This window comes from Macaca fascicularis, chromosome 6 (assembly GCF_037993035.2).
Source record: "Macaca fascicularis isolate 582-1 chromosome 6, T2T-MFA8v1.1".
Lineage (NCBI taxonomy): Eukaryota > Metazoa > Chordata > Mammalia > Primates > Cercopithecidae > Macaca > Macaca fascicularis.
In genome coordinates, this window is record NC_088380.1 from 45,841,885 (window position 1) to 45,862,778 (window position 20,894).

At 35.9% G+C, this 20,894-nt stretch overlaps 1 protein-coding gene across 3 annotated transcripts in view; it reads right to left on the minus strand.

Moving 5' to 3' along the window:
- Positions 1 to 348: 348 nt before the first annotated feature.
- HCN1 (hyperpolarization activated cyclic nucleotide gated potassium channel 1) overlaps positions 349 to 20,894 on the minus strand; it is a 439,910-nt gene continuing 419,364 nt past the window's right edge. For all 3 annotated transcript variants that reach the window (XM_045393695.3, XM_005556858.5, XM_073995120.1), the window contains 2 exons: positions 11,572 to 11,736; positions 349 to 8,434 (listed from right to left, as the gene is read on the minus strand). In XM_045393695.3, coding sequence (XP_045249630.1) covers positions 7,545 to 8,434; positions 11,572 to 11,736 — 1,055 coding nt within the window. In that variant the 3' untranslated portion in view covers positions 349 to 7,544. The remainder of the gene's footprint in view (positions 8,435 to 11,571; positions 11,737 to 20,894) is intronic.

The following is a 20,894-nucleotide window of genomic DNA, read 5'->3' on the forward strand; positions in this document are numbered from 1 at the left end:
TGGAACATGGGGGGGGGACAAATAAAGGAATAAAAGCTGACCACCCCCAGCTGGCAGCAGCAAGCCACTGGGGTTTCCTTCCACGCTGTGGATGCTTGGTTCTTTCACTCTTGCTGCTGCTCACTCTTTGGGTCTGTGCCATCTATAAGAGCTGTAACACCCTGAAGGTTCGCAGCTCCATTCTTGAAGTTAGTAAGGCCACGAACCCACCATAAGGAACCAATTCCAGACACAATATGACTATATAATTCTACCATGAGTACACAAGTCAGGCAGTAGAACCAGTTTTTGTAGTCAGACTTTCTAAACACTGCAGGTATACAGACATAGCTGATGAAGAGAAGCTCATTTGCAAAATATTGACCACATTCATTTATTTTTACAATGTCAATGTATTATTGATATCATTAAAAATGTTACAGAAGGCAATGGACACATTGTACGGATGGGATATTAAGAAACATTGCTAGCTATGGCACCAAAATTTATCTGACATAAGGAAATTATAATACCTAACTCATATTAGTTTTCTCTTCCCTGTTTCTAAGTAGCAAGTGCCAGGAGGCAGGCTGCGTTAGACAGCATGATCAAGAGTAAACTTTGGATGGTCCAGGATAAAATTATGACTAGGTGGTTTGTCGCTGCTTTCAGGTTCCTTGTGTTTATTTAATGTTCTCTCGCTTTCCTTGTTTAGCCAAGATCCCATGCTATGTTGACTTATCATCTCCAGAAATGTCTTCACACTTGGAAGTTCCCTTAAAAAGCCCTTAAACCCTTAAAATTTACCTCCTCTAGGACTTGCTAGTTTCACTCTTTTCTATATTAACACACATATGAATCATCTGGGGATCTTGCCCAAAAGCAGACTTCTGTAGGTACAGGGTAAGGCCAAGGACTCTGCACTTCCTACAAACTTCTGGGTGATACTGATGCTACAGTTATATGCACCACACTTTCCATAGTGAGGCACGCAAGGACATTTAGAACTGTACATTTTAAACAGAATTGTAATAGGATAGGTTGGTGATAGATGTTAGAAAAGTTAGGCAAACAATATTTAATTTTAAATGCTTGGAAACTAAGACCTTGAACAAATATGAGAAAGAAATGAGAATACATTTGGAAAATTCTTTTTGAATCTTTTGAATTTCTTTGGGTTATGTTCTTTCTTCCTTCAAAAGTAAATCTTTCCATTCTCTGGAGTTTTCCTCGTGAATTTAACAGGAAATAAAAACCTTTCAAAAAAATCTCTTTGCCTCTACACATATGAATATTTTCTGTAGACAGCGATGGTCAGTCTGGTAAAATTACAACCTGTTTTTTACAAAACTCCATTATTTAAAAAAAAAAGTCTGAATGACTCTGTGTTACTTGAATTCAATTATATAATATACTGGAAACATAAAATGGTCCTTCTCTTTTGAAGAATTATTATAGTTACTACTTTATTCAGATTTCTTCAATTGAATAAATAAATAGTATTCTTTGCTTATATGGTATTATTGGAACAACTATGTAGAAAAAAATAGAAGGGCCAGGTGCGGTGGCTTAGGCCTGTAATCCCAGCACTTTGGGAGGATGAGGTGGGCAAATCATTTGAGGTTAGGAGTTCAAGACTGGCCTGGCCAACATGGTGAAACCCTGTCTCTACTAAAAATTACAAAAATTTAGCCAGCCATGGTGGGTGGCGGGCACCTGTAATCCCAGCTACTTGGGAGGCTGATGCAGGAGAATTGCTTAAACCTGGGAGGCTGAGGTTGCAGTGAGCCAAGATCCTGCCATTGCACTCCCACCTGGGTGACAGAGCCAGACTCCATCTTAAAAAAAAAAAAAAAAAAAAAAAAAAAAAGATGTTTTCCCTTGGGAGTAAATGGCCATTGATATTACATTAGAAATAAAATAGCTCCAAAGAATGTTCACCTTTGCCAGTCTTTGGAGTGTGTGATATCACCAATAGAAATTAAAGAACTTGCTTCACTTTTTTGTTTGTTTGTTTTTTTTTTGAGAAAGGGTCTTGCTCTGTCCCCCTAGCTGGAGTGCAGCAGCATAAACAAGGCTCACTGCAGCCTTGACCTGAGTTCAAGCGATCCTCCTGCCTTAACTTTCTGAGTAACTAGGACTACAGGAGTACACCACCTGTAGTCAGGCTTTCTAAACACTGCAGGTATATAGGTATATACTGGTCAATTAACATTTTTATTTATTTTTTTTTTTGTAGAGACCAGGTCTTGACCTACTGCTCTGGTTGGTCTCCAATTACTGGCCTCAAGCATTCCTCCCACTTTGGCCTCCCAAAGCGTTGGGATTACAGGCATGAGCCACCACGCCTGACCTGAGAAATTGCTTTATTTTAGCCAAAATTAGTTTGTCACTTCTTTCCCTTCTCACAGGTTCTTCTAGCTCTTATCTTCTTGTGCCCCTTCCCTGCTGCAATATATTCCTTCTCTTATGCAAAGCAAGTAAACTTTCAGTTTCCTATTCCCATTACTCTATTTAGCAATCCTAGGACCTTCCTTAAGACCCAGCATCCTCACAAGGCAGGGTGAGATTGCAAATAGCCGCCAGTTTTTGCTCTTATTATTTTAAATAATAAAATAAATTATTTTATTCCTTGTTACATGAGCAAAACAGACATTTCATTGTGAATCCTTCCCGCTGATAAGTTTAAATTAAGAATATAAAGTATAACACTGTAAAACTTTTGCCCTGATGTTAAAAGCCTTCAGAAGGTTTTTGAAATCCCTATTCCCCACTTGATCTGGGTTCCTCTTCACCCTGTGAGACACTCCAGCTGCACTGAACTGCCCGTGTTCCCAATCAGCTGTGCTCTGTTAAACATCCACATTTTAGAAAAGCATGTTTAATTTTTCACTAAATGATAAGTCTTTCTCCAGCATTTAATATAACTCATTCTCTCCACATCAAGGACCTTGGAAACAAATTCAGAGCATTATCTGTAGGTTCTTTTAAGATCATCTTTAAGCAATTTTCAAGGTGGGACGGGGGGAATGTCAGCAAGGCTTCTCTCATTAAAAAACCTTAAAATCTCCATTGGTCCCTGTCAAAGCCTGAATTGAAAGCAGGGTCAGGATTAGGGTGAGGCAAGAGAGGCAGGGTTGTGCAAGTGCAGGGTTGTTAAAAAGGAAAAAATTGAAATTGCTTAAGAAAGTAATTGTTTTTGAGTGGTAAAAGCAGATATACTTACCTAAGTACAACAGCAAATCTTTAAAAGGAAATTTCTATCCTAGTTTTCCTTGACAATAACCATATTGAATACAGTTATAGAAATGTGCTACAATTTGGTGCATGCAGCAATCACAGTTCCTTAAATTTTTGGCCATTCTTTTCAGGACTCAAAATAGCTCAGCATTCAATTCTATAAGGACCATGTTTCTTTCCCATGGTATAGTATAAGTAATTTTTAAGGTAGGTGAACATATAATAAAAGTTTGCTAGTTGTAGTACATATGAACAAAATAACCACATGGGTTTTATGGCACATGTTCTAAAAAGATAAAGATATAATGGAGAGATATCTCATTCAAACAGCTTAACATTATAAATGGTGCAAATGAGGGCCATAGAAGCAAAGTGACATAGTAAAATCAACAAATATAAAAACCTAAGCTGAAAGAGGAGGTATGGAGATTTTTTAAATAGTCTTGAAAGATAATAGAGATTGCTCATAATTTGAAGTACACATAATTCAGGATTTGAAATAAATCTCCTAAAATTGTAAACATGCCATATTGTTTAAATCATTCCATGTCCTATAGGAATGACGGTAATAACTTGCCTATGTACTTTGTAGCGTCCTGAAAATAGTATACTCATTTAAGTTTATAAATCGCAAAATAACCATCTCTTTAAAGTGGAACAGCATTCATCAGGGAATCATTCACTTATGAAGAGGTCAACCAGACTTGGAGACAAGCTATTTTTTTTGGTGAATAGAATATATTGCCATCGCTACTATTTATCATCCTTGTTTTCAGGAATGCTTTACTACTTATTCTCATTATGATAAACTGTATCTCAGGCTTTTAGGTATCATTTAAAACACAGTTGTATGGGGAGGTTCTATCACTATCCAAATACCTTTGCAGGGCCCAAGGCTATAAATATGAATATATTTATACAAACCTATTTTGTTATAATAGGGCTTTGGGCGTACTATACAAACCTATTTTGTTTAAGGCTATAAATATGAATATATTTATATAAACCTGTTTTGTTATAATAGAGCACAAGGCCCTATTATAACAAAATAGGTATGCTATAAAACTATTATAACAAAATTGGTATGTTATAGAACTATTATAACAAAATAGGTTTGTATAAATATATTACAGGACAATTATTTACTATTACAGGAAAATTATTTCTCATCCGTATATCCAATAATTACATAAAATGGCTGTGTTTTGAAGTTGGAGAACAACCACATTCTAAAAAGGCACAGAGTGAAAAAGAAAATAAGCTCATATTTTACTATATGTAAAGGGTGAAACAGAGAAGTGGTTGAAAAATCCATGTTCCATTTAAAGTCCTCTTATTCCAGAATTATAGAATATAATTGATTTTATGTGATTATCAAGTATAAGCTCTTGGAAATTTTGTGATGTAAAAATAGAGGCAAAGCTGTACTTGTTAATAAAATAAAACATTTGATTAGCATATATTGATAAAATAAAATATTCATGATTGTAGTTTATTTTTTGTTGAATTTATTAATAATCTTTATATATATTTATATATGTATGGCTTTGAGCAAAGACAAAAGAAATACTCTAACTCATCCCTGATCATACAATTGTTGTAAGAATAAGCTATTCTATTATCTTCCCAGCAGGAGAAAGACCAATCAATAATACATTTCTTTCTGTACAGATTAAAACTCCATACGTACAGGCTTCACTATGTACAGAGAAAAGAGGTCACTTTTCAACTAGCAATGGACCTTTATATTACAGGAATGTGAGTCATTTTTTTTTTCTTAATCTAAGTATATATACATTCATACATATATGTATATAATTTACCCTGTACCATTTTATTAGTTTAACATATAAACCTTAGTTTTTTTGTCCATTCTATTACAAAGTGAATAAAAATTGTATGGTTGCACTGAAAGACCATGCATTTCAATTTTGCTTATTTTTCCCAATAGTGCTCAAAATAAAAAACCAAAAATTTATATATATAAAAATATTTCACTACCAAATCCATTAATCCTATCAAATGTAAACCTTTAATAATTTAAAGGACCAATACATACTCTTAATAAATTGAAGTTAACTCTCATATTTTAATAAAATAAAGGAGTTTTATACTGATATGTAAATGGTCTTGCAGCTTTCCCATAGGTTCTAGGTAGACTGAACAATCCCTTTCTTACAACAGTATTCCTGACATCCATCATATGTCACCAGCATACTGATGATTACATTACATTAACTAGCATTGTGAATTACTTCCACACGAATTGGTATTTGTTTGAAATTAAACATAACAACTCATTTGGGTATTATAGGTATTATATCCGCAAAAGGCATAACAGGCAGCAAGGATTCACTTTAGAGTTTTTGCTTTTTTTTTGTTTTCTGTCCTCAAGTCTATCTGCAGGCCCTGCCCCGTATAATGTGTAATCTCTGTATGTTCTTAAATGTATTGCCAATGCCAGAGATACTGAAGACCTACACTTACGTCATGCTGTTAACTTGGGTTATTTACAGAAGCCAGTTATTAGGTATCTTTCAATTGTGTTCCAGTCATACGCCACATGTGTGGGATGCATTAGGCACAAATGATTACTAAGGGAGTTCTTTGAGAAGAAGCAGGTGCTCACAGATCATGGAAAGAGTTAAGAAAATAGACAAACAATGCTCACAGACATTCAACTTTACCCCTGCTTTCTGCCACCATGTCTGTACTATTTTCAACACATTAAAAAATGACAAACCTCCTATCTAAGGGCTACATTAGTCACCACATGCCTTAAAGTTTACTAACCATTTAGTTACAATATACATAGAGCAAAATGTGTGTTCCCAAACAGACGTGATGCTGTATTGAATTTATTTCTTTAAATTAACACCATAGTAAATTACCAGCTACAGTGAAGACATAGACAATACTTAACTCCAAATCAAGCTGTGGTTTACAAATAATTATTTAAATAATAATAGCAATAATATTAAATAAAAGTGAAAACCTCACTTCTAGACTTAAGTCAGAGATCCAAGTCAGCCTTATAGGAATTATAAGAGAGGCAATTAATGAATTGTTATGCTTTTCTAGAAACGAGAAATACTGTAAGCCTTTCCCTACAATGGCTGATTTGAACCTATTTTTTTTTTTTTCCCCAGGAGCATGCAGGGACTATTTTCAGATGCTTGATTATGGCAAGAAGAAAGAAAAATAATGATTTTTGGTGTAATACAAGCAAGTTGTAGATTCGAGCATACAATTTTGCATAAAACATTGCAGGTTAAAATAATATTGTAGGTTTCAAGCCATTGCATTACAATTGAATAATTCTCACAATCAGATTTTGTGAAATTTAAAACTCTAAGTTTTGAAGTGAAGCGATAAAACTAAACTCTTAAACAATGACTTTTAGCTTCATAAAACACAGAATAGCTATTTTTATTTGGGTTGAAAAAGTTATTTACAACTAACATTGATCGAGTCTTGGTAAAAGTCCGATAACACATGAAGACAAATATTAATTTTCCCTCAGCTTTCTGAAAGATCAATGAACATGTTTGAGGTTAGTGATACTCTTTTCTTTTTTCTTTCTTTCTTTTTTTTTTTTTTTTGAGACGGAGTCTCGCTCTGTCGCCCAGGCTCGAGTGCAGTGGCACTATCTCTGCTCACTGCAAGCTCCGCCTCCTGGGTTCAAGCCATTCTCCTGCCTCAGCCTCCGAAGTAGGAGGTTAGTGATATTCTTAACAGTGGCAATGCTAGTCTCCTACAGTGGCCAAGCAAGTAGTGCAGTCTTTAACCTAATTCGAAATTGAAAGCACCGAAATACAATTTAGATCTATAAAATGGGATTTGTTATTTAATTCTTCATGATTAATGATTAACAATTTAGATGCACAGTCACAGCTAATGAAAGAAAGTTTTGATTGGTGCTATTTGCTAGCTCATTTGAGTTGCCTTTTTTAAAATCAGTTTTGTTTCCATTGAATCCAAGAACTCTTCATAAAACAGAGAAATATACATATCAAAGGACTTAAGTAAAAGTAGGTTAGAAATAAATAATCTTACAACAACATTTTAAATCCTCTAATGATTTAAAGAAAGGAAGACATATAACACTGAATGCTAAACAGGTCTTTTGACCCTCTCTTGAGAATTTAGATATATATTTTATAGTATATGTATATATATTTTACATTTCACGTGTAGGCCAGAGCTGTCTAAAATATCTCTTCATAGTAGGCTAGAGGGATCTATCAGGAGATAGAATAAAATAAGATCTGAGTATAGTCTCAGTTTATGAGAGTATTTCTTTCTGCTTTGACAATCAGCAGGGATCATAAATTTGAAGCAAATCGTGGCTTTTCTGCGTCTGGGTCTGTGTTTAAGACTGAGGAAGACTCTCTCGGAAGAGCAGCTGCTGGTGGAGGGGGTGCTGGAGGGACTCCTCGGTTGGGGGGGATGGCTCCCGACGACATCTGTCGGAAGAGGGTGACGCGCTGCGGGACAGTGCTCCTGCCCCCTGCCTGAAGGCCCGTTCCGGGGACCGCCGTCACGGGTTGAGGGATGGAGGCCAGGGACTCGCCCACAGTGGGATGAGGTCTGGAAATCAGAGTGGACACCTCATGGGGCAGCGAGGGCTGCGAGGCGGAGAGGGGCCTGACTTCCCGGGTCAGGTTGGTGTTGTGAAGCGCCTGCGTGCTCTTGTGCACTTCGTTTTTCGGCGTGGAGCTGCCAGGTGTCTGTGGCTGCGGAGACGGCTGCTGTGGCTGAGTCTGCGGCGGCTGGGACTGCTGTACCTGCTGCTGAGGCTGCTGTTGCATGAGTGACAGCTGGGAGGCGGTGGGGGAGGCATAGTGGAAAGTTCGAGCGGCCAGAGGGCTCTGTACAGGAGGGCTGCAGACGGCGGTGGTGTAGGAGCAGGGTGAAAGGATGGCTGATGGCTGGGGGGTCTGTGTGCTGGGACTGGGGGAATGCAGGTTGCTGTGAGACAGGCTGGTCGCTGTGTACACTGGTGGAGATTGTGTCCTCATGCGGGAGGTCGGGGTCGTAGTTGACGATGTGGAATTCAGGGTTGTCATTTGAGGATAATTGATGGGAGCGATTGCCTGCACCATCTCCCTGTCATGTTTCACAATCTGCTTGAGGATTTCGTTCTCCTGATTGTTGAAAACACCAGTGTTCAGATCCTTCTGGAACTTTTGCAGAAGAATTGAATTTTTCTTTCCTGTCAGCAAAAGAAAGATAGGAACTTAGAAAGCCTACCAATGACTGAAGACAACGCCAAGTAAGAGTGGCTCCTGAAAATAAAAGTATAGCTGTGCTTCGCAGGAGAGGTTTAAAAAGCCAGTCACTCACCTTTACACACCAAATAACAATGTCGCTCCTACCTTTCACACTTCCTGTATTTCTCTGGGAACGCTTCCCTTCTACTCAAGTTGAACGGCCTGTAATATGGCGAAGAGCCACTTTACAGAAGACAAGGAGATATTTAATATGAGGGCCACCTTGAAGAATGGGGGAAGAAAGGGTTTTTGGAATAAGATGGGCTTGGAATCAACATTTTATTTTAAAGTTACTTTTTCAAGAAAGGACCATGGAGATATAAGCGAGAACATTTCAACACTTACTGTGTGATAGGCTCTCTACAAAAGACCTTAGGTAGATGATTTTATGTAACCTGCAACCCTGTCAGATAGGTGTGTTCATAATCTCATTTTACCTGAAAGGATATCAGGACATGAGAAGAATAAGAACAGTGCCCAAGAAAACAAAGAAAACATGGTTGGCAGGTTAACAGGGCTGAGAAAGACCATACACACAAAAAAGTGATAGCACATCCTTACTATGGAAAATGAACCAACTGCCTCTGTCTCATCTGGGTGCTTGCTAGAAACTCAGCCTCCTGGGCGTGACCCCACTCACTGAATCAGGTGCTGCATTTTACTAAGATCCGCAGGTGATTCCCAAATGCAAATCTGAGGCGGACTGTATCAGGGCCGCCTTTGCTTTCGACCCAGGGTCCTACACCAGTCCTTCTCAGTCCTAGCTGGATATTTTTCTTATCTCTGGAGCTTTAAAAAATACTAACATCCACTTGTTCCCTACCAATTAAATCTAAATAATCAGACATGGGCTCTGGATTTCAGTAGTTTAAAAGCAAATTTCCCCAGGGAATTCTTTTTTATTTTAATTTTTTTATTAAAAAAATTTTTTTTTAATTTTTTTTTTTAATTTTTTTTTATTTTTGAGACGGAGTCTCGCTCTGTTGCCCAGACTGGAGTTGCAGTGGCGGGATCTCGGCTCACTGCAAGCTCCGCCTCCCGTGTTCACACCCTTCTCCTGCCTCAATCTCCTGAGTAGCTGGGACTACAGGCACCCGCCATCATGACCTACTAATTTTTTTGTATTTTTAATAGAGATGGACTTTCACCTTGTTAGCCAGGATGGTCTTGATCTCATGACCTTGTGATCCACTCGCCTTGGGCTCCCAAAGTGCTGGGATTACAGGCATGAGCCAACGCGCCTGGCCTCCCCAGGGAATTCTTAAATGCAGCCAAGATTGAGACCGACTTTATGATCTTTCCTCTTCTGAATGGTTGTTGTGAGGACCAAGGGCATAGTGCATTGCAGGCTCTCTCTAATACCTCAACACATTTTAGCTCTTCCTGCCATCATCTTCTGAGTGGTTTGCAATACTAGACAGTCTCTGGCATAATAATGATTACAATCAATAGTAGATTGCTGAAAGAAGGGGAAAGTAGTGACTTTTCTATGGTATCACTGATACACTAATACCCAAGTGAATATGGTAACTGAAAAGTGAATCAATTTGCAATACTGCTAAATAAAGTAACACATTAAAAGTAACAAAGTATATTTTTGAAAATAAATATATGTTGTAATTTCATTGACTGCTGGGAATGCAATCATTTTAAATGACTGCCAGAATAAATAGTTACCTCCCACTACTTACGGACTGTCCTAATTTCCCAAAGAACAAAATCTCCGACATTAATAATAAACATAAATACTATTTAGCATATTTGCTTAACTAACTGCAGCTTACATCTATATGCAATGGCCACAAAACCGAGAAGCATAATGTTTCTTTCTGATTATGTGATTAGTCAAAATATCTTAATCTAAGTATCTTTAACCTTGGGAAAAATAATGTAACTTTTAATACACTCTTACAATTTTATAAAGATCAAAAATTCAATTTTTTAGTGCTTATTAGAAATTGCATTGCCAGTATTGATTACAAACCATTTCATGTAAATATTGTTATAAAAATTAACTGCAGGCTGGGGTGGCTCATGTCTGTAATCCCAGAACTTTGGGAGGCTGAGACGGATGGATGATGAAGTCAGAAGATCAAGACCATCCTGGCCAACATGGTGAAATCCCGTCTCTACTAAAACAAAATATTAGCTGGGTGTATATATTTTTTATATATATATATATAAATAAAATAGCATATATATATATGGTAGCAGAAAAGACTTTAAAATATGTTGATGTTTGCGAGCTAAAGCATGTATGTAGGGCATTTCTATCAAGGCTTTTTTTTTTCTGCTTGAGTCTGTATTACAAACATTTTACTATGTCTCTGCTGAGACTAATTTAAATGTGCAAATTTTGAATTCCTAATATAAAGATAAAATGTAAAGTTGACCCCAAAATACAAAAAAAGTGATAAAACTTAGTTTGCAATATAGACTCATATTATCATAGTTTTAGTTCTAGTTCAATGCTATCTAGAATTTTTATCATTGCTTTTTACCTGAAGTTTCAAATTGTTTTGGCTTCAGTCGGGAAATCAGTTTGTTTAGCTAGCAAAAATAGACATTAATAAATAAACCTAGAATACTTAGAGGAGATAGATAGGGACCCAGATCTCTCAAGAAATATGGCTACAGCTAATTGCTATTTCTACACAAATTAACAAGTAAGCTATAAACTGGCATGTTGGACACTTTTTTTTTCTTTTTTCTGAGACAAGATTTCACTCTCTCTCCCAGACAGGAGTGCAGTGGTACCATCTTGGTTCCCGGCAACCTCCACCTCCCAGGCTCAAGCAATTCTCCTGCCTCAGCCTCCTGACTGGCTGGGATTACAGGCGCACACTACCACACCCGGTTAATTTTTGTATTTTTAGTAGAAACAGGGTTTCCCCATGTTGGCCAGGCTGGTCTCGAACTCCTGACCTCAAACGATCCACCGCCTTGGCCTCCCAAAGTGATATCATTATAGGCATGAGTCACCACTCCTGGCCGCATTTGGGACTTATAATTGCAAACCTATATTATGCCATGAGATTAAAACTAAATTTTATATAAAGAAGGTAGAAAACTAGAGTACCTATTCGATCTAGTCGGTCAATGGCAACTGTCTCAAAGGCTCTCCTCATCATTGGATATTCCTCCAGGACCTCGTTGAAATTGTCCACAGAAAGTGAGTAAAGACGACAATATGTATCAGCTCGAACACTGGCAGTACGACGTCCTTTGGTCAGCAGGCAAATCTCTATAAAAACAACAAAGAAGAATGACTTGTTTGATCATTTTCTTTTAAAAGCCATTAAGGCTTCCCACAACTTAAGACACGTCTCATGGTGTGAAAAAACAATTATTAGCAGCATTTTTTATTATATCAGCAAATTCCTTCTGACAATTAAAAGTATCCAACTGACAACACTCAATCTTAAAATAATGTTCTTTTTTAAAAAAACAGTTGAGACAGTCGGCTGCGGTGGCTCACACCTGTAATGCTAGCACTTTGGGAGGCCGAGGAGGGTGAATCACAAGGTCAAGAGATCGAGACCATCCTGGCTAATATGGTGAAACCCTGTCTCTACTAAAAATACAAAAATTAGCTGGGCGTGGTGGTGGGCGCCTATAGTCCCAGCTACTAGGGAGGCCGAGGCGGGAGAATCGTTTGAACCCAGGAGGCAGAGGTTGCAGTGAGCTGAGATTGCGCCACTGCACTCCAGCCTGGTGACAGAGACTCCATCTCAAAACAAATAAACAAAAAACAAAACAAAACAAAAAACAAAACAAAACAAAAAATCAGTTGAGACTTTTGGTTTAAATGGAAGGTTGAAACACAGTATACCTTATCCTTCCCACTACAATTCCCTGAAATAAGAAATAAAAAAGAAACAAAAGAGATGCAGAAAATGGAATAAACCGTCCGCAAAGGAGTTGAACAAAGAAAGGGGTGATGATTTAGAAAGAAGATTTTATGAATTCTGGAAGGTAGCAAGCAGACGGTATAGTCTAGACAGAAGCCAAAATGAGTCCAAACATTGGCTTAGAAAGTCCTATGATCAAACAAAGCTAGACCAGAGGTTTAGATATATTATAGGCATGTCTAATGTAGTTTGTATATTCCCAATGAGATCAGTATGAAGAAAATGATATTCCACATGTACAGAGGGACTCTCTATTTAAATGACTTTTAAGGGTAATTCCTTACGGAAATTTAGATTTCCAAAATATGGTAAACAAACATTTGCAAATTTGGATTTCATTATTGGCCAGCTGAAGTTATATAGTTATTGAGATAATTTTCCATTTTGTTTTCCAAAAATTACGATTTGAACTACCGTAGGCTTTGATTATTTTTAATGTGGAAATAATTTAAACATTTAGCTTCAAAATAACAAATTTGAAAAAAGAAATGATAGAAGTATTTCTACAATTTAGTCACCTAACAAAAGGAAATACAGTAAATATTAAATGTCTAAATTCACACTCTTGAGCTAATTTAAATAAGTCCTATTTATGTTGACAAACATTGTGAATAAATCATGGTGTAGACACTATGTACTTGATTGATGTTAGAACTGAAAATATGAATCAAACATATCTACTTTTATATGACATTCTGATAGTAAATAGAGGCATTATCTTAATACAGAGTTCATTTGAATACAATCTGGTAAGAACAATGTCACATATATGCAAACTCCAAGAATACTAGAGAAGGACATGTGAACCAGTCTGAGAAGATAGAGAGCATTTTAGGAAATGTCACCTAAGCCATCAATTATGCTGTCTGCTGTCATTCATGTCGAGATTGTAATGTTGTAAACCTGCTAAATAATATTGTGGAGTCTGCGTGTTTGCATGTTTTTGTGCCTGAATGTGTGTGTGTGTGTGTGTGTGTTTGTGTAGGAAAACAAATTTTGGTCAATTTTAAAGCAAATTACCATACCATGAAATTTACCTGCTACTATAATATAAACAAGGTAATTAAAAGAAGCATTTTGAATACTACTCCAAAATTAAATTCCTAAAGTACTAATGCCATATTATTATAATTTATGATTGCCATATTATGGCAAACAAATCTAAGTGTCAGTTTCAAATCTTGTGTAGAATGTTAAATGAAAGAAGTAAGACATGAGAAGCCACACACTGTGTGATTCCGTTTATGTAAAATATCCGGAAAATACAAATCTGCAGAGACAGATAACAGGTTAGTGGTTGCCTGCGGCAAAAGATGGAAAAGGGAATTAACAGTAAGTGGGCACAGGAATCTTATCTGGGTGATGAAAATATTCTGAAACCTGATTTGTGGCGATGGTTTCATACTTGGTAAATTTACTTAAAGATATTTGAATTGTATGCTTTGATGAATTATATGTGTAAAATATGTCATATTACAGCTATACAAAGTGAAAAGAAAAATTAGTTTTGTTTTTATTTTTTATCCTTATACTTACTAAATTTTTATTTGAATTTATTTTCTCTTTTCTGAACTCTTTCTCTTTACTGTGGAATCATTGTTTTATCTCTTTTTCTAGGTCTTTCTCTGGTGCGTTGAATGTTTTCTTTCGGTAATCTATTGATGTCCAATCACATTTAAAGACAAGAAACTCTGGTAATGTTGCAGAATTTGTTAATTTAAAGTTTTTCTTTAGGGTAAATAGGTGGGGAGCTTGTCCTCATATTTCTCTAAATACCAGAATGAGGAGGGCTTTACTTTAGGCCACTGACATCTCTCTTAACTGTCCTAGTTCTCCCTCTCATTCAATTGCCTTATAAAAGAACCACTGACATTTCCCTCCGCCATCCTCAGATACATGGTTGGCTACAGACTATTCTGCAACATGGAGGGAGGGATGTCTCATACCTACCATCAGCATAAGTCACCCACTTTCTGTTCTGTCTTCTGTGGTCCTGTTGTTTCTTAACTAAGAGGCTGTTTAGTATTCTTCCAGGACACCTGCTGTCTCCTTGTCTCCTGTTCTTTGTACATATACTCCATGTTCCCTCTGCTTTCCCTTCAAGGTTCATCAGTAACCACCAGCATACATTTAACTGCAGGCTACAAAATACCTGAATAGCATTGGTTTATCCAATACATTAATGTCATTATATTACAAAACAAAATTTGGGAGTAGGCAAGGCCAGCATTTGTTCAGCACTTCAGTGATGCCAAGGCACTGTGCCCGCAATACTTTGTTTTCTTTGGTCTTCTTCTCATGATCACAAGTTGATGGCAACAACTACACACATTCATATACTCACATGACAGCATCCAAAGTAGGGAGACAGCAAAAGACTTTCCTCATATATTTCTTTCTTTTTATTGTGAAGGCAAAAGTTGTGCTACAGTTTCTTAACTTACTTTCTCTAGCATTTTATTATCAGAACTGCATCACGTGGCCAGCCTTAGCTGCAAGAAAGGATTTAAAACTGAATATTTGGTAAATCGAAATAAGGCAACTACTGTTAGTCATTGAATTAGGTAAATACTGGTTTAATCCCTGAAGTAGTATATGATGCCAGCCATACAAGATTTTATTAACAAGAAAGGGCCATGGTTGCTGGCTACAGAACCCATGTTATCTGACACTTCACTCATATCTATTTTCTGTCCTCTAGAAACATGTTCCTCTGTCTCATCTCCTGGTTGCTCCCAAATACAAATTCATGCATCAGGTTACTTTGTGGTTGAGTTTGTATTTTATTCTTTTACTATTATTAATTGGGTCTCTGTAGCAGGAAGAGATAAAGGCATGTACTGGGAATCATCTTAAATAAGAAATGTATTTGTCGTATGCTTAGAAATTACTTGTATTTATTTTTACAAAGGGCATGTGTTTATATACTATATTTAGTTTTTAAAAACAAGTTTAAAAACTAGAAATAAGAATATAGCTATTCTGAGTATGCACAGTCATTTTAGAGATATGTTAAAAACAGATTTATTGGAGCATAGATATAAGTTTATTCATATTTTTTCTAAACCATTATTTACAAATTATTTTCTGGCCCCTGTCATCTGATGATCTCATATAATGAATATATAACATATGTATCATATGTTACACAGTATAGGTATGCATTACTAAGTAATCATGGCTTGAATCAGTTAAATATTACCATTGGTAAGAAAATAAATTATTCAAAGAGGATGCTTTTAAAGTACTGTTTAAAGTCTACATGAAGCAATGTGTATGTGTGTTATGAGCTCTTAACCCAAAGGTTTTCTATATTGCCATCTCAGTAAAACTTAGATGTTATTGCTCAGCAAATCTTACCTCTTCATTACATTTTGCTTAAAAAGATAATGTTCTTATTTTACCTTTTGTAGTTTGTGGGATCAACACTGATATTCTAATTTGGTGTTTCTTGCCAATAAATGAGGTAGAGTGCTATTTGGGGCATTGTCTGCAGCAGTAATGTTTGGTTTCCTGCTGATTCAGGTATACACATACACACACACACACACACACACACCCCCCACACACAGAGTTGCTTGGGCTATTTTAGGGATTCTTTTTTTGGTGTAGTATTGACCTGGGGATTTAGAGTCCTGTGTTAGTCTCAGTCAACTTGCTCTTGTTTGTGAGAATTAGACACATATTTATATTCTGTGGACTTTATTTATCAGTGAAATGTAAAACTCAGTTAAGTCTCTAGAGTTTTGTTGTCCTTAACTCTGTAACTAACTTAGACTTCATTCAACATTTTATCTCTAAAGTCTCATTAATCTTTATATCTCCAGTGCCTACATGATAGATAGTAGGTGCTTAAAGTTAGCTGACTTGAATAATTGAATCAAATAGCAACATGTTTGATGAAATAAATGATTTAATCACCTACAAATTCCCTTTGTACTTAATGTGACATATTCCCCTATGGAGAAACTAAGGGCTAAATATAGACTTGCACAACAAAGTGCCTTCAAAAGTTATATAAACAACTTTGTTCATTACCAAGTCAAAACTCATCAGCCATTACCTTGCTGCATGTCCTCAATAATTTCTTAGTGAGAAAAAGAACAACTGAAGGTTATTCATGAGAGGAGAAATAGCCATTGGGAAGTATGAAAAACACTTAAAATAATCTCTTCTTTTAAAGCCTCCATACTCTGTTTCTAGTATGAATAACAGAATTAAGAAATGGCACACCCCTAGCAATGAAAAAAGAGTAAACTTTCTTATCATAGAGGCTTAGATTTCATGAATTGAATGTCCAGATTCAATATGCATAGAGCAGGTGCTTCTCTGTGAAATGATTTTCTCTTGATACAGTATTAAGTTATTTTGAAAATCCACTTATTGAGTAAATACAGCCCTTTGTTAGGTGTTACAGAGGTTTTGTGTATTTGCCATGTCTGTGTGTATGTGTGTCTTTGGTGGGGATGGGTGGTGTTTAAATAAAGGACATAGAGAGAAAAAAACAATTTAGTCATCTGTAGCTCATACTATCATAGGTACCTTAGAAATTATGTATGTATTAGTTTATCACTATTTCATTTTATTTTATTCTGCTGAATTTCTATTTCCTAAGTAATGGGTTTATCACTCTAGCTGGTTTAAGACATTTTAAAGACAAAAACTGTACAGTTACCTTATAATATCCCTCATAGTGCCTGCTACATTGAGTTTCCAGCCCAGGCAAAATGATTTAAAAATGCTTATGCATACATCAATTACAGTGAATAAAGACAAAACCCACACTAAGTTATCTTCTTAAGTTTTGGATGATATAATATTGGTTCCCCTGCTAGGCATCTTCCCATGGTAATAGAACTTGCCAAATATTTTATGTACCTTCTTCTAGGAACATAATATATCTCTAAGGTTTTGTGCAATGTTTATAATAAAGAAAATTATCTAGAAGATTTGGTCATTTTTTTTCAATGTAGACATGCCTTTACTCATCAGGCAGAAATTAACTTACCCATGTTGATTTCATGAAGCAAAAAAAGTTAAATAGAAAATAAAATAAAATTGGACTCCCAAAGAACAAACTGAGTGCAGTTTACAGATGCAAGCTTTTTAAAGATTGTCTTGGCATACTTTCTAGAATCTGTCTGTTCCAGCTTTTCTGCTTTTTTCTTGTTTGTATACTCTCTGAGAGCTCAATTAAGAACTTCCCAGTGGTGTAGTAACTGTTTTAAGAATCTTGGTGCAAATTTACTTGGGTAATAGGTCCCTTCATCTGGATGCATATTTATATATTATAATAAATTGTAAAAGTAATGGGGACTTAGCATATTAATTTTAATTTGGTAGAATTTTCCTGGTTTTCTTTATAGGGCATTTATGAATGGCTAAGTAGTTATTTCTCCTAGTTAAGATGAAAACTATTGGTAATGCATCCTGTCATAGGAACATAGACAAATCTGTTTCCAATTTCAATTTGGCCTAGCACATTATTTGTATACCTTTAATAATCCATAGGGTATGAAACACATCAACTTCTCAATGCTATTTTTGCTGGCATTAGCTAGCCCTGATTATAAACATGTAAGTCCACCTGACATTACTGTCACCTATGTAAACAGTCATTTGTATAAGGTAGGGCAAATGGCTTCAAATGTTTTGCAACTCAGAAATATTTTCCTGACCTCTAAAACTGAACTTGACATTGCAGTGACACAGAGCTAATCAGGAACTCATGACAGAAATGTCTAAAGTAATGTGCTTAACCTGAGCTTCTAGAATTTATGGGCAAAACTGTACTTAACTTTTCATAGTAACCTAAACAAAAGCTGCTTCCTTCGTTAGTAACTGATACCATGAAATAAAAGTAATTCTCTGCTGTGTATCAAAATATTAATTTCCTACAAATTATTTAGATTTCTAATTCACTGTTTTATAATAATGTGCAGGAGAAAATATCACTTTTTTTGCTTTCTTTTTGTCTTTGTAGACTTTCTGTATTTATACTAGTGAACTAGTAAAACACTGCCTCTGTATGGCAGAGGAGATGACAACATCTGGCTTAAATCATTTTGCATATCATGTTTGACTGGTAGAAGTACTCTGGGTATCAAATAGATTTTAATAGAAATCAAAAGAAGTTTAGACTAGGATAGAACATTAAATAGATGCAAATTTTTCAGTATTTGATTGATTTTTTAGTATAGTATTTTAATGCATTTCACATTTTGTACAATCTTCTGAAACAGATATTGAATATAACACATTTCTAAATATAGATATTATAAAGAAGGTATTATTCATGTATAGATATGTTCTAATAACCAGAATACCCAATTTTTCATTTTACTAAAGGTATAACTGGTCATTTCAAGTCACACAGATACATTCCTAATTGCACAATTATTTGGTCCTCTTCTAACTACTCATGCCCTGTTATTTATGGTTATTTAGATCAAATAAAGTTATTGCTTTGTCAAACAAATCTTAGCTCCAAGTTGGAGCAAATCTTCTCTCTTAAAACATAAAAATTAGAGTGATCACCTGGGCCTCTGAATGTTGACCTAGTAGCAACTCCTCAGACAAGCTATGTGTTAGCAAAGTTATTCGTTGACAAAGCTGTTATGTGGTTAACTACAACAGTGCCTATAAAGAGCCCACCGCAAGCCTGGCACATTGTGGGCACTCGTAAAACAATAGTTTCCTTCCTTTTTCATTTTCTTCTCATAATTTTTCCTTATGATTTTGACAGTACCTGCTAGAAGCAAATAAAAGTAATGCTTCATACATCAAGTAGCTCTCCAAATTTGTGATATATAGCTATCATCTTTCACCCTCTTGTAAACAATTTGTTCATAAACTAATCATACAAATTCCTTAGACTGTGTCTTGAGGAAGATGGTTTCACATCCACTAATACCCTTTCTTAATTGTCCCAGGGAGAATTTATCTTTATGCTTCCTCTGTATCTTGATCATCTTGAGTCTTAGTTCCTACAACACATTATTGGACTTACTTGTTTATATTCTTTATACTAAACTATAAGGTCTTTAAAAGGAAGTGCAATGATCGCATTTGCAATGTCATCACTTACCAAACATTCTCATATATTATTTGGTTCAAGAAATATGGAATGTTGGGAGGCCGAGGTGGGCAGATCACTTGAGATCAGGAGTTTAAGACCAGCCTGGTCAACATGGTGAAACCCTGTCTCTACTAAAAATACAAAAAATTAGTGAGTATGTTGGCAGGCACCTGAAATTCCAGCTACTTGGGAGGCTGAGGCAGCAGAATCATTTGAACCCAGAATACAGAGGTTGCAGTGAGCCAAGATCGCGCCACTGCACTACCGCCTGGGTGATGGAGTGACTCTGTCTCAGAAAAAAAAAAAAAAGGAATAAGTGAATCAATCAATAACTGAAAATGGCTTATATCAGATTAAAAATATTCTTCATAAAACAAGGTGCTCACATTTGAACACAATATTCCAAATAGGCAAATCTTTTTGTAAAGCTTTGGCTCCAATTGACAGAAGTTATAATATGAGGCTGTCATCTGGTTCCTACTAATCATAAACATGTTTGTAACATGATTGTTTGATTTTGTTGTATATGTGAATTTTTGAAATTAAGGTTTACACTCTTCACTCCTTAACTTCTCTCCCTTTCCTCTTGTTTATCTGTCTTTCATTTCCATCGTAACTCCTTCAGCTTGCATAAAATCAGCTTTACATAAGACTGTTTGTAAACTTATATCGAATATATATTTGTACTACTTGTCTTTGGCAAGTTAAAATACCTAATGGATATTGCTGATATTACAGATATGTTACATGAGTAGGAAGCAATCCTGGGTAGCCCCATGTTAGCCCATGTGACATAAACAGATTAAAGGGGTTCTGTTTTGTGATTGTAACAAAAATAACAAAAGTATCGAAGCTAAGAAGGGTAAAACCACAATTTTTCTGCTTCTCTCTGTCTTTAAAAATTCACCAGACCATTCCAAATTGTTCCTTTCGATCTTTAAATCTAGCAACACTCAACTCGTCAAAAGTTAATCAAACACCTTGAATTATAAATGCCTTTAAAATGCAGCCAGCTTTTAAAAATTCATCAAATGATTTTTGGCTCTTAGGTACCTCCAATGTGTTTTTGAAGTAATATCCTGACAGCCCTGTTTTCCTATGTGGCTTAATATGCTTCTACAAAATGAAAAAAAACACATGGCAGAAATAATAGTGTCCACAGGAAATATATTAACAAGATATTTATGAGGCAAGTCTACTGCAGCCTAAAAGGTTATTTGTCTCCAAAATATTTCCCTTGATGCTTTCTCTCTCTCTCTCTTTCTGTCTCTCTCTCTCTCTCTCTCTCTCTCTCTCTCACACACACACACACACACACACCACATGCACACATGATAAAATAAACATTTAAACACTCATTTCCTCTATTTGTTTAATGCAAAAATTAATTCAGTTCATTCGGAATGGATTCAT